The 14,388-nt window shown below is 37.1% G+C and overlaps 1 protein-coding gene across 3 annotated transcripts in view; it reads left to right on the top strand.

Annotated features, from left to right (window-relative positions):
* The window catches only part of VRK2 (VRK serine/threonine kinase 2), a 51,203-nt gene that overhangs the window by 27,156 nt on the left and 9,659 nt on the right, over nucleotides 1–14,388 (top strand). For all 3 annotated transcript variants that reach the window (XM_034427323.2, XM_087883291.1, XM_060692608.2), the window contains 2 exons: nucleotides 7,397–7,517; nucleotides 13,260–13,318. In XM_034427323.2, coding sequence (XP_034283214.2) covers nucleotides 7,397–7,517; nucleotides 13,260–13,318 — 180 coding nt within the window. The remainder of the gene's footprint in view (nucleotides 1–7,396; nucleotides 7,518–13,259; nucleotides 13,319–14,388) is intronic.

The raw sequence follows: 14,388 nt of genomic DNA on the forward strand, positions 1-14,388 counted from the left end.
AGAGAGACTCCTGGTGTGTTGGAGTCATTTCAGGGGGAAAGGGTGTGAGCTTCGCTTTCCACAGGCACTTAGAGACTTCCTTAGCCTGCTGTGTGTGTGAGAGAGAGACTCTTTGCTGGGGTTGCTGGCGCTCCTAAACAAGGGAATGTTTAGTTAAAAACAGCGTGCTTGTTGTGTTTGGGGAGCCGGGTCAGAACAGGAACTGTTATTCCTGACTCTATAATTCGAGAATCCCATGTTTCAGAAGAGGAGCCATGGCCAGTCCTATCATAGCCACAAAAAAGCAGTCACTTTGGGAGATGAATGGAGTCTCAAATACCATCTCCTTAGCCTGCAGCAGTAACTTTCTGGAGCTATACTTCCCTAGTTCTCAGGATTCCCTGTCGGAATCTCTCTGGAGGGGTGGGAATAGCAGGAAAAAAAAGGATGTTGGAGGGAATGGCAGGTGTTGCTAGACTCTTCCTATATAGTGCAAACAGAGCACAGGCTTTTTATACAAACTATCCCCCTCCAATCACTGGTTTACCTAAGTAACAGTCCTGTATGAATAATGCTGGGCTGCATGCATTAACAGATCAGCTTATTATATGATACCCGCCTGTGTTCCTAAGATGAGAATAAAAGAAATATTTCTGTTCTGCATGCATAACTAAGGTTTGTTTGGCCTTTAAAACAGAATTATGACTACCTTGTGATAAATACAATAAAAACAGCTGAAAACTCATAAAAATGCTGTTTAAGTAATAAACATTTAGCATTTCTTGCTCCTGTTCCTCCAGATTAAATTTCTTGTCCTTAAGACCATAGCTCTAAGCAACTATACAATTGCCTTATTTTTATCATGGAACCTGACTGCATTTTATTGAGCATTCATTTTTTGAAATGTTGCACTGTGAAAATAGTGTTGCTTTTTCCTGCTTGTTTCTTGATAATTAAAGAGAATTATACCTGTATCAAGCATGTCTCTTAAAAATTTGTTACATAGTTAGTAGTGTTAAAAAGTAATATTTGGGTCAATGCTGTGTATGGATTTTTGTAGATTTTCTACTCAGTGAGGCATGCAGTCAATACCTAATTTCTCAGGAGATATACTGCACTCAACATATCGAGCTTCTTTTAAATACTCTAGGCTCTGCGTACCAAGTGCATAAGACTGGTTTTAATTTGCCATCATTGATGGACATCAAAGGAGTATGAACTGTCTGAATTAAATTTGTTCCAGCATGTGTATATCAGGGCAGGATAGAAGGTGAGACAATTCAGGTGCCGTCTGTCCTATTCTGTTAACAAATGAATTACAGAACTGATGTTAGCAGCTTTACTCTTTCTCTAAAAGAGCTGCAAATCAACATCTCATTATGCTTTATTAATTTGGGAAAACAGCACCAAAGCAGGCTTGTTCGTAGCTTAAAATACGAGTATGGCAGTTCCATATATGGAGTTTAATGTGAAATTCAGACTTGTATTCAAAACCACATTCAGTCGTGAAACAGCCAAGATGGAGATGACTTTGGTACAGTCTCATGTAGTTTGAGATAAATTTATTATGAGGATTTTTTTTTCTTTGTATTATTTCTCTTATGAAAAATGTACAGCGCAGCTTACAAAATTAAGACAATAAATAAAATGCAGATTATACAAGGTTTTGGAATGCAGAACAAAAGCAAAAAGCAGATTAGAACTGGCACAGCTGTTTTTTTTTCAAGCATATTGACTAGATTACTACATTGACTAGACTAGTAAATCAAAGTAGAAGCACACTGAATAAATATCATTGTTAAAATATTTAAATGCTGCTTTTCTGGGGCAGGGACTGAAAAGCAGTATACATAACAAACTATAAAAATAACTAATATAATGTCAAGATGACAAAAGCTACATAAGGTATTAAAATCAGTATCGTAAGTAAAAAAAATGTATGAAATTTGAAGAGAAAAAGAATCTGGATTTATCCACGCAAATTGAATTCTTACTGACTAAATCCAAGTGTTATGAAACCATTCATTAGATGGCCATAGCCAAAATTTCTGGCTCTATCTGGTTACTTTTATGTTGTATTTTGAGATTAAAAGGTTAGAATTTATTTATAGAAGAAGCTGTGAAAGAAATTTGCTTAGCTAAATTAACTAACCATTGTATTTCTTGCCTAGTACTGTGTTTTCCCGAAAATAAGACCCTGTCTTATATTTTTTTGAACCCTGAAATAAGTGCCTAGCTTTATTGCCATGCACTCAAAAGCCTGATTGGGCTTATTATCAGGGGATGTCTTATTTGGTGGGAAACAGGGTGATATGGTTGGCTAGAAAATATATTTAATTTAATTTGTCTTTTTATTTATTACTAAGTTTATATCTTGCTTTTCTATTATTTTACAGCCAATGTTCCTCTATCTCAGCAATTAGTCGGTGTATTGATCAGGGAATTCTGAGATTTGAAGTACACAGATCTTAATATTGCTGTGGTTGAGAAACACTGCTTTAGGAGGCCTTGGACAATTAAAATATACTGAGAATAAAACACAATAAGGTTAATACAATGAAAAACAAAGTCAAAAGATTGGTGAAAGAGATGTATTTTAACATCTTCCTAAGCGGAGAGAGAATGAAGGCCAAGCAGTGAATGTAATGTGTGATTTAGTGGTCAGATGAAAAACTTCCTTTCTAAAGTACTTAATGAGGTTCTGGTAGGAGAAAGATCTTAAAGAGGTCCTCTTCTACTGATTTGAGTAACAGGGCAAGTTCATAGTAGAAAAGATGATGCCAGCACCTTAAAGTAATGGCCAGTAGTACAGATCTTCTAATTCAGGCATCATGATTTCTCTTCCACCAATGTGCAGCCTGGCCTATTGCACCAGTTTGCAATTTCCCAATCTTTTTCAATGAGAGACCCACGGAAAGTACACTGAAGTACTCCAATTGTAATATAGCTTTATTGATTAGTCAATTGACCATATCAAGAATATTGAAGTAGTCAAGATTAGTTATACCCAAAGCATGACTTGTAAGACCAATTGCTTATTTTATCCTGGTTCAGGATATATATATATATGTGAATATAAAGGCTACCTATGAAAAAAAATGTGAGTTGCTTTATGAGTGTTGTATAAATATCTGAGCTTTTTTTTATTCATAAAGTAACAAAAGTTGTTATTGGGGATACAGTGAAAATGTAGGAAGCCTTCACTTATGAGAGCAAGTGAGGCAAGAGTGAGAAAACTTTCAGAATAGCCAATCACTTGAAGTGTAACATTTGCTCTGCCATTCACCAACAGAGAAGCTGTTTTGTCCAGCCGCCCTGATTTTAAAGTAAACCGAGATCCTTGACAGCAAGAGACATCCTGCATGATAAAAAAATGTTTTTAATTGAAAGTATGGGGGGACGGGCACATTTTTCTCTTGACTTAATTGCATACTGAAGCTATGATTTAACTGAATTTATGATTCTGTGAACATAATGCAGAGATAGGCAGATCGTTTAGGTGATTTTCATGGTGATGGTGCAACACATTTTTGGAGAAGATATCACCAGTCTAATCACAGACTGTATTGGTATCTTCTCCAACCTGATACTCTAATGTTGTTGCAATAGAGAAACTGGCTGTGAGGGAATAGCATCTGCCCAACATTGCACTGTAAATTAGGTATGGAAGAGGGGTTTTTTGGGGGACTTATTGTGGAGAGTTGCTGAATCTGTTACAAGGACCCAATCTTGTACATGAACAGCCTGATGAGTTTACTCTTCGTTGGAATCCCCCCTCCTTTTTTTTTTTTTTTTGCATCTCTCTGCAAGTGTGGACAGGATTTTCTAGCTGTGATATCAGAAGTTTGATGTGCTTTCAGTGCCAAGGAAATATTAAAATAAGCATGCCTTTAATGCTCTGTTTTCTTTTTGTATTAAACTTATTTGCTTAGGCTTTTGCTATAGTTTTAAGTTATTTGTTTTTATGTAATTTGCTCTTTTGCTCAAGTAGGCAAAATGTACTTTAAAAATAAATATAGTCAGGTTTTTTTTAAAAAAAAGATCTTTAGAGAACTAATTTCTACTGACCATAAAAATAATTCTGTCCCATTGAGAAATATACTGTAAAATATTTCATATAGAGCCCCTTGCAGATAAGGAAACTTCATACTTAATAGCAGAGACTTCTTGTATCACAGTTATCTACTTGGTCACAGACAAAACCAAGGCAGAATTATAAGAGGTAGAATTTACCCTTCCTCTTTCTTGGTCAAATTTTGATCCATGTAGAGAAATGCTTACAGACTGATGTCATCAGAAGGATTGCTGGGTATTTTAAAACTGTTGCCGAGTTCATTTTCTTCATTCCTATGCAAGGCTGCACCTCATTCCATGCCAGGATTGCACTATTTCTGAAACTGTTGCCAACAATAGCTTTAATTCCAGAAACAGGGCATGTGTTAAACTCCCAGTTCTATCCCTGGCACCTAAGTTGAAAGTAAAATGGCACTAAAAAGCACTAAACACTGTACAACCATTTGTCTGAAATGGTATCGTGATGGTATAGTAGTGAAATACTCGTGTAGGGGGTTGGATTAGGTCCCTTCCAACTATTTATGTTCTATGTTAAATTTGAAAGCAAAAGTTCTCAACTTGCTGAATTTATTGCCACTTTTTGGGATAAGGTAAAAGTGGATTGTAACATGTAGAAATTTAAAGTACATCTATACTGTTAAATGACTACCATACAACAATTTTTATTTGACTTAGAATTATTCAGGAAAATACTCCCCAAAGGAAAAGTTAAGCAGTCAAAAATAAACATTCTACACTTTTAATTTCACCCATTTTAAAAATAAATTATTTGGGAAAAACTATTGGTCTTTAGAAAATACAGTATCTATTTTTCATAGTTCCAGTTGAAAAAGCCTATTTGCCTACAGAAAGTGACCACAACCTGATTCTAAATGAAAGTTGGCTTTTTGTTAGCAAAATATAGGCTTGCAAAAGTGTTAGATTATAGAGAGGGACATTTTTCAGACATGAAATTATTAAAATTGTCATTTTGTTTATGACATCTTAAAACGATGTAGCATGTTATTTTCTCCTCTTACACAGATTTACCTTTTCTTAAGAATAAAAATTGGGAACTCCAGTAATTCTGTTTCTGTTCCTTATCTTTGACAATAATATTTAGTATGTAGATTTTATCAGAGTTCTATTAAATATAGGAAATAGCAGCCCTTTCTCTTTTTCCTAAAGATTGAAGAATTTAGAAAACATGCTAATTTGCAAAATATTGTGACTCTATAGATTGTTGTTGTTAGTTGCGAAGCTGTGTCCGACCCATTGCGACCCCATGGACAAAGTTCCTCCAGGCCTTCCTGTCATCTACCATCTTCCAAAGTCCATTTAAGCTCACGCCTACTGTTTCAGTGACTCCTATCCAGCCACCTCATTCTCTATAGGTTAACATGAATATAAAATAACAAAGAAAAATGGCTTGTACATCTAAAATTTAGAAAATAAACAGTGCTTTGTTTATTTGTTAACAAATGCTTATTTGTTAAATAAGCATTGTTGCTTATTTACAGAATTGGGCAAATTGAAATTATCTAATGTTTCACTTTTGAAGCTACAGATCACTAAGTGACTGGATATTTACTATGAATTAATTATAATATGACACTTTCCTTATAGATAAGTACAATTTCTATAATTGTGACAATTCTTGTATAGGAGATTAGCTACGATATCTCCATATCTGTGATATGTTTTTTATTAACATTTTGAGAATTGTGAAGTGATTGTGTTAGGAGATAGCACTTATAAACATAGATGGGAATACAGTCATTTGTTTAATTTTTATTATTGGAATTCACCTAAAATGCTACAGTGGAATTGTATATGTGGAAGATTGACTTTGTTTATTTTAATATCACAAGCAATGCTTTTGGGTTTGGACAGAATGAAAGCTAATTTAGAATAAAAGAGACCCTCAAGAAATAAGAGAGCATTCTGGTAGATTGAAGGGACTTTCATAATCCAGTAGTTGAACAGCAGTTAATATAGACAGAACATGTAGGAATTTATGTGCTTTCATCATAAAAACGACCTGTGCATATGTACAGGAATGGATTTAGTTCCATTAGACTAGGCTTCCATATTTTATAATCAAATATTGTACTCCAGAGTCACCTGAGAAATTTTGGTAATGAAATACAGAACTTGTTGGGTCAGTGATGGGAACATCCTCTCTGGGACATAAGATCCCATCCTGGATCTAAATTGCCAGATTCCTAGTGCAGAACTATGAATTGGAAAAAAAAACAGGCTTTCCTGATACAGAGACTTCCAGATATCTTGGATTATAAATACTGTCATCTCTACCAGGCATGGATTTTTTTATTTCTGTAGTGTTATCATCTCCCCATTTGTTATTGCAGAGTTGAGAACATCGTTTTGAATGTATGTACAATGCATATATTCATTCAAGTATAGAATTCTGTCTTTTGTTTAGAAAAATTTAGAAAAAAAGATTGTTACGTGTTGGTATGTGCATGTGTGTGTTGCTTCTCTTGCAATCCTAGCTCATGAGTCTAACTAATGTCTCCTAGAGTCTTACATTATCTTTAATAAAGTGTTTAGATGCATGTTGCTAGAAAGAGCCATTGAGAAACTTACATATCTTTAAGACGGCTTGCGGTTTATACTAGCTCTGCTATTAAATTCTACCTACCATAAATGGTTTGCTTTTAATAATTTGGAAATAAAGCTAGATTTAAATTGAATGAACACTTCAGTCAAAAAGAGCCAAGGGATTTATGTTTTCAAGCTATGCAAAAGCATTCCTGTCTCTTTGTGCAGATATTTTGCTGCTCAAGTTGTAAGCCCACTAGAGGGCACTGTTGTCATGCTGTCAGCCATCAAGCATCTCTGGTTTAGTGGAGCAGGAAAGGCCATCACTGTTTAGTCTGCTCTCGAAGGGTCTCGGCATGACCAATGTGGACCCCATGGACTTCCTGGAACATGTGTTAGCAATTTAGGAGCAGACATTTATTTCTTTGTTTTACTGCCTGGCTCATGGAAAAAAGTGTTGGTGCCGGGTTATGGGCTGTCTGGATCATGTCAGAGGCCATGGGGATCAAGTTCATGTGACAGGGCAAGCAAAGGGATGGAGGAGGTGAGGAAGCTGCCCCTCCCCAGGAGCAACAAATCGCTGCCTGTCTGTGGACTGCAGCCAAAAGACAGGCCTTGCGGAGTTCCTGGGACAGCTGAAAAAACACGGCATAATTCTGCCCGATTCCCTCTTTTGCTGAACTAGTGCATTAGTTTTCTTTCTTTCTTTCTTTTTTTTTAAAGAGGTGGTGGTGGTGGTGATGATGGGGAAGCTAGCACAGTAATCATTTCTCTTTCCTCCTTCAAATCCCCAATTTAGCACCATCCCGAAGAGGGGACCTTGAAACCTTGGGCTACTGTATGTTGCAGTGGATCTGCGGAAGTCTACCCTGGGAGCGGAATTTGAAGCATCCCGAGGCTGTGCAGGCTGCAAAAACAAAGTAAAAAAAACTAGTGTTATTTATTTAATTATATATTCTCCTCTAACTCTGCAAAGGAGGACAGGTTGAAAGGATGGGGTATATATTATATGTGTGCAGGGATCACACTTTGTAAAGAATCAATTCCTCCTTTCCCTGCGCCCTCCCCAAAACAAAAACCACCTTCAGCAAATCAAAGCAAACCTAAGTATAGCTGTATAAAATAAAATCCATTTTTGGATGGAAAGCATTGGCCCCTAAGTTACATTTCTGAAAGAATTGCAAGAATACAGTCAACATTAATGGTGTTTATTGCTCTTATTTTAATTAATACTTGATCCCCTTTTGTAAAAATCCACTGGAAAGCAAGCTCCTTATTGCTGAGGGAGTTGAATGGCTTCCCTCTCCTCTTTTGTATTATCTGTGCTAAAGGACAGCAGCTGGCAACTTTAATGAAGATGACAGGAGAAGGTTCTGCTAAGCTGCCAGGAGGTTCACAGATGAGGACTTTTCTTGACGAAGCACATATTCTTTTGCAGTTGTTGCTCTACCTACAAGCGAGTGTTGGTCAGATTGTGATCAGATAACATTAATGCATTCCCAGTCACTGGAAGGGGACCCATGCAGGGTTGTGCTTGTGTTAGGCTCCAGGATTAATCCCCAACTTTTCTTAAACAATCACAGCCTAGAGAACTCTTCTGAGGAGCCTCATAAAGTAGACATTCTGATTAATTTTGCTGCAAAGGTGCTATATGTATTCACCAACGCTTGGATCCCATTTGTTCTCTAAGGAATATATTCTTATGAAACTTTTGAAACTTATCTTTCAAGGATAGGGATTACATGCTGTCGCAACAATATTGTGAGATGGCCAGTTCTGAGCACCCCATTGCTTAAGTCTATCCATCCTAACTCCCATCCGTTTTCCGCTACTCTATAGTGCATATCTCTTTAATTTAAATAGATGAAACCAGTCTGTACAAGAGTGTTTCTTGACAGCCTTAGATAGCTAAGACAGCTGAGCTATCTTAGTGTCTTGAATCTTAGTGTTTTGAATTTTTAAAATACAAACTAACCTCTGAAATACAATTCTGCAGCAAAGTCTCATTGAATACAATTGGACAATTATTGGTTGCAACTACAGTGTTCTATTTGTTTGAGAAACTTTGTATAATTACCTTTAATTTGAATGGAACACATGTTTGCACGTGACATTGATTACTATTGGATAACAAAAAATGGTTGTTGATAAGTTGTTGTGAGTGTTATTTTTAAGGTTTGGTACCTTGCTTTTGAATGCAATTTTATTTTCCCCATTCCCTTCTTTTTAAAGGGTATTTTCAGAAAGGCCATTTGTAAGTGTGAAAATCAAAAGGAAACTGGAATTCCACCTGCTTCCTTCCCTGAAAGCATGTAATTAGCCCCAGCAAAATGGAACTTGTGTGGCAGGCTCTCTGCCCTTACTGTGGGACCTATGTAAGTGAATTATTGGGCCCCACACAGGCAGTTTCTTGGCTCATAATATACCAGCTATGCTGCAGTGGAGGGTTACAAGTGGCAAAGGCAGCAAAGTTTTAAATAGGGCAAGTCACAACAGAGGTACACAATAGGGATGGCTTGTTCTGAAGAAATCAATCTGTACATTCAGTTTGGCACTGGCTCTCTGCAGAGAGAGGGAGGGAGGTTAGCCTGCAGGCTGCAGATAATACAGATTGTATCTGTAAATGTTGACTTTGTACAGTATTGTTTAATATTTCCTCCTTTAAAACTCTTGATCACTACAATTCCCCACTACCTGCCTCTTAATGCAATTCAGTATTCAGTCAATGTAACCCTTAAAAATTCTTAATTCTACACTCAACTGTTAACTCCATGAAAGGATGTTACATCTCCTTCCCAAAGTCCCTTTACATTATACGCACACATATATGCTCTTTGAGATTCTTGATATTTTACTAAAAAAATTAAACATCATTTCCAATGTTTATCTTGCTAATGTGGATTGAAGAACAAATTATAGACCCATGTTTTGTATGCCAAGATTTGGTTATTCTCAAGTTAAATACTTGGGTAGTTATGAGTTCTCCATTAATCTGATTAACTAGCACACTTGGTATGAGGCAACATTATATAAATTAACTAACCTAATGCAGAGAAAAGGTTTTGTAAATCTGTATATCTCTTTCACCCCTTTCAATTCTTATATGAAACATCTTTATTTTTATTAGAAAGGGTAAATTTTATGTCAGATAAGATGCAGTATTAAGCCAAATGACTATATTGGGTATTTGATAAGTCAATTAATTGGATTTTGGGCAAAAGGAATGAAGAAAGCATCTGCTGGAGAATTTGTGAAGTTAAAGTTGTCTGGTGTTAAGCCAGCTTTTTGCCAAAGATGGCTTGGATTCTAGCACGCATTAGTCTTTCTAGAATGAAAAGAATTATTAGCTTAAACAACAGGAGGACCCCAGATTTGGTACAGACAAGCTAGTCTATTTCACTTAAAGTATTAGTGCTGCAGATAGTTCTTTGTTAACAATGACAATTGGCACTGAACTGGAATTGCACTAAGTAACATAATTATATAGTGTGATGTCATGTGACCACACCATTTAGCAATACAGTTCCAGTTGCCGTTGCTAAGCAAACACTGTGCAAGTTGTTAAGTGAGGACATCATATACCGCTTCCTGCTGGATACCCATTGACTGTTTATGGGAAGCTAGCAGGGAACATCGGAAATTGCCATCATGTGATTGCAGCCTACTGTGATGCTGAAATTGTGAGCCAGACACTGATCACTGTCATGTAATCATAGGGATATTGAGAGGGCCAGAACTGATGATCAATCATAAATACTGTTTGTTGAGCACTTTCACAAGTTCCAGAAGTAGTGGTTAAACACCTGTACTTGGAAAGAAGCAGCTCCTCATAATTTGGCACAACATAGATCACACAATGGGGCGTAAGCATAATGTGGTACGTTGATTTTTAAAACAATTAAACAAGGACAGGCTGAATGTCTGTAAGGTAGTCCTCGACTTATGACTACAATTGAGCCCAACATTTCTGTTGCTAGGTGAGACATTGATTAAGTGAATTTTGCCCTCTTTTACAACCTTTCTTGCCACAGTTGTTAAGTGAATCACTGCAGTTGTTAAGCTAGTAACACGGTTGTTAAATGAATCTGGCTTTCCCATCATAGCATTTTGCTCCTTATATTTGCCAAAATCTTGACATCGTATGGGTGTGTAAAAATCTTGACCTCGTATGGGTGTGTATTGTGGTGACTGGTGCAATGTCTAGCCTTGTTATCTGGGATTAGTGTTCACATGTGAACGCTGATGAAATGGATTGTGGGCTTGATCCTTGCTCTCCTGGCATTTTAGGGAACCCAGCAATTAAAAGTAATGAAGTTTAATATGTTATGTGAAAATAACTGATAAATCTTTAAGTGGCCTGGTGAAGCATATTGGGTGGATGGGATAGAGAGTGCTGGATAGAAGAAACTGGAGGCATATCTGATTCTTGGGATTCTAAGTTCTTTGCCCATGGCAGCTCTCATACTGGACACTACAATAGTGGATTCAGAGAAAAATGAGAAGTGGGTCAAGAGGAAAACTTAAGCAGCCATCAACTTCTTTTTTCCCAAATACTTTTCTTGCTATTTTCCCAAGCTCTGCCGTGCATGTCTAATCTAAAGCTGCATGAAAGCTGAAGTAAAGAAGTGTTTTCATGGTATATTTCCCTGTTATCTCTGGAATATGGTTATGGGCTAGAACCCAGAAGGCCCACCTTAGGCACAAAACCAGCTGAGTGACCATTTGCCAGCCTCTCTCTTTCAGCCTTAGGAAGGTGGTGATGGTAAACTTCTTTCAAAAAAACTTGCCAAAGAAAACCACAGGGACTTATCCAAGAAGTTGCCAGGAGTCGGAACTGACTTAAAGACACCTAGATAGATAGACAGACAGACAGCAGTAAGGAAGGGAGGTTGACAAACATCAATTGCCTTGCCCCACCTAAATGGAAATGCTTTGTACTGACAAAGATATTGTTGGGGTAGCTATATCAAATTGTCTGCCTCTGATTTAACCAATTGCAAATAATTATTTGAGCACTCTTAGTATCTGTTTTCAGATCTGACAAACATTCAACGTACATGAGCCTTTTTTAAGGGAGCAGCAGATTCTTACATTTAGAGACCTGCTTCCACATGGGCTATTTTATTCTTTTGGTTAGTATGCTTTCCCCTCCCTCATACATCGCTAGGTCCATATCTAGACCAGTAGGAGGCATTTGGTTTCTTTTGCCTCTTTCTTAGTAAGTTTAGTGATATTGTGTGTGTTTTTTTAACTGTAGGACGGAACTTCCTATCAAAGCTATGCTTAATTACTGGCCAGTCTTGCTCTGAAAGAAAGCAGATGATATAGACCAGGGGTCTCCAACCTTGGCAACTTTAAGACTTGTGGACTTCAACACCCAGAATTTCTCAGCCAGCTTTGCCAAGGTTGGAGACCTCTGCTATAGACAATAGGTCTGCTGTTGAATCTTCCTCATATTAAAGAAATGATAACTTAAAACTGCTGAATTACAAAAGTTTTCTTTTTTCATTTCCAAAGCTACCAAGAAACAAAGATTTATGCAAGCATTTAAACTGTGAAACTGATTACTGTGAAAGATGGTGATCCGTCTCTCTTTTGCTTGATGTGCTCAAGCAGAGGCTGGGCACCCTCTGCCATGTATTCTTTCCTTTGGATTCCTGCCTTTGAGGCATAACGGAACTGACAGGGATCTAGACCAGTACATTCCAGTAGTAAAGGCTATAATGTGTTTATTCTAGGCTACTGAATTTGTGTACGGGAGTGTTTGTGTGTGTGTGTGTGCACTTGTTTTAGCACAGAAAGATGTGGATGTTGGGGTGGATTAAGCCTGTATAAGCAAGCAATTGACAAACATGTTGACTTCAGGCCAGCTTCTGAATAGTATGACACCTGCCAATGGTGTCAGGACAGGAGATGAAAGCGAGAAACTTCCTGGTGAAAAACAGTAAAATATTGGGAGCATTGAGGTCCATTTTTTGGTCTGTCTCTTTTTAAATATTTTAATTTTTCCTGTTAAAAGTAATATTTTAGAGAAGATTTGAAGGCTGCGATATGCATAAATCCCAAGGTTTTCTCAGTCCTTACCTTGTAGAAATAATTTAAAAGGTAGAAGAGGCACATTGGTTTGATTCATAGGTAGGCATAATTTTTGCTATAGCATTCTCTGCTATACAAAAGAATGTACAGTTTAATTTAGAAATTTATTAAGCAAGAAACTTTCTTGATTTGGTACAATTTTGGAATTACCTTAGATTGGTATTCCATACACTTACTTGAGAATAAGCCTCACTGAATAGAAATAAATAGGAATAGCAAATTTATCAAATACCACTAGTGTATAAAATCCATTTATGAGCAACAAGGAGGAATTAGGTGAACTCTTTAAAATGTGGCTATTAATCTATACTCTAATAGGAAAGAAAGCAAACTTATTCTGGGAGGAATTTCTTCTCTTACAGTTACAAAAAGTTTGGCAGGAGCTCTTGTGAATTTATTTTCTTGGCCATAATTCTGTGTAGTCTAATATCTGTCTGTAAAGAGTTAATACAGAAGAAAGGGTGATTTGCTAACTATTCTTGGTTCCCAAAGAATTTGTTAGCTTCCAAAGGGAGGATTACCATTTTGCCCCCAATCTCACAAGTGGCTTATTCTTATGGTTCTAGGCTTCTTGATGAACTGCCTGATTCAGTAACAAGGTGGGCTCCTGCAGGAGAAAACTGCGGTAAGTGTAAACACATGTGAGCATTATTATATTTCTCCCTTGAGGATGGCCACTCAAATTGCCTAGTTTATGACTCCAAATGGCCAATATTTCTATTTTAAACTTGGCTTGAAAATGCTGAAAGGTGCACCTTCACAGTGGTAGAGGAGAAAAGGATATGCTTCTGTTTCCTCCAAGCTTACAAAGCTATGGATCTGGTCAAAATCTTTTTCCCTGACTTTCCTGCTTTTGTCGTCAGCATACTGCAATGCCTTGTAGAGCAGGGGTGTCAAACTCAATTTCATTGAGGGCCGCATCAGGGTTGTGTTTGACCTCTCGGACAGGGTGGTTGTGGCCAGAGTGGGTGTAGCCAGCTCGACATCACTCTGGTCAGGGGTACCTGTGGCCCGAGTGCTGTGCCAGCGAAAATGGAGCTCGGGAGGGCCACACGTGAATCCAGCCTGCAGGCCTTGAGTTTAACACTCCTTTTCTAGAACTACCATGAATGAAAAGAGTCTCTTACGCCTTTCATAAAAGTGAACTATACTTGATATTTGGCCTTGATATTTGGTCACCTGAAGTCAAGTTGATTTAGTGTTTTTCTAAAAGAAAAGAGTGGTGTGTACTTTATAGACATGCCATAGAGATGCCTCTTTCAGTGAGAGATAAAGGAATAGATGGCTAATGTTATTTTTTTTGTAAAATACCAAAATCACACAATAGGTAGCTGATTATGGTTTTGAAAGGAACTTAGAAACAAGTGGATACTGAATATCATATTTATTCTTGTCTTGTTAAAGAACAGTGTTGCTGCTAGGTTGCTATCTTGCTTCTGTTTGTTCAATTTAACTTGCTCTATGATTCTGAGACAAAATGTTCACACAAGAAGTTAAAATGCAATAATTATATAGTATATACCAGCACACTGTTCAGTTTGGCAAAACCTAAAATATTTTGTTAAAGACATTTAAAGCTAATTTGGAAAGAATGATTCTGCAAAATGTATGTTGCTGCAAAATATATATGTTATTTAAGAGCACTTTTATATTTCCTAATGATTGCCAGCATGGAATTTGCCTTTCTTTGTAGGA

Source organism: Pantherophis guttatus, chromosome 1, assembly GCF_059756535.1.
Source record: "Pantherophis guttatus breed Tessera chromosome 1, ASM5975653v1, whole genome shotgun sequence".
Taxonomy (NCBI): domain Eukaryota; kingdom Metazoa; phylum Chordata; class Lepidosauria; order Squamata; family Colubridae; genus Pantherophis; species Pantherophis guttatus.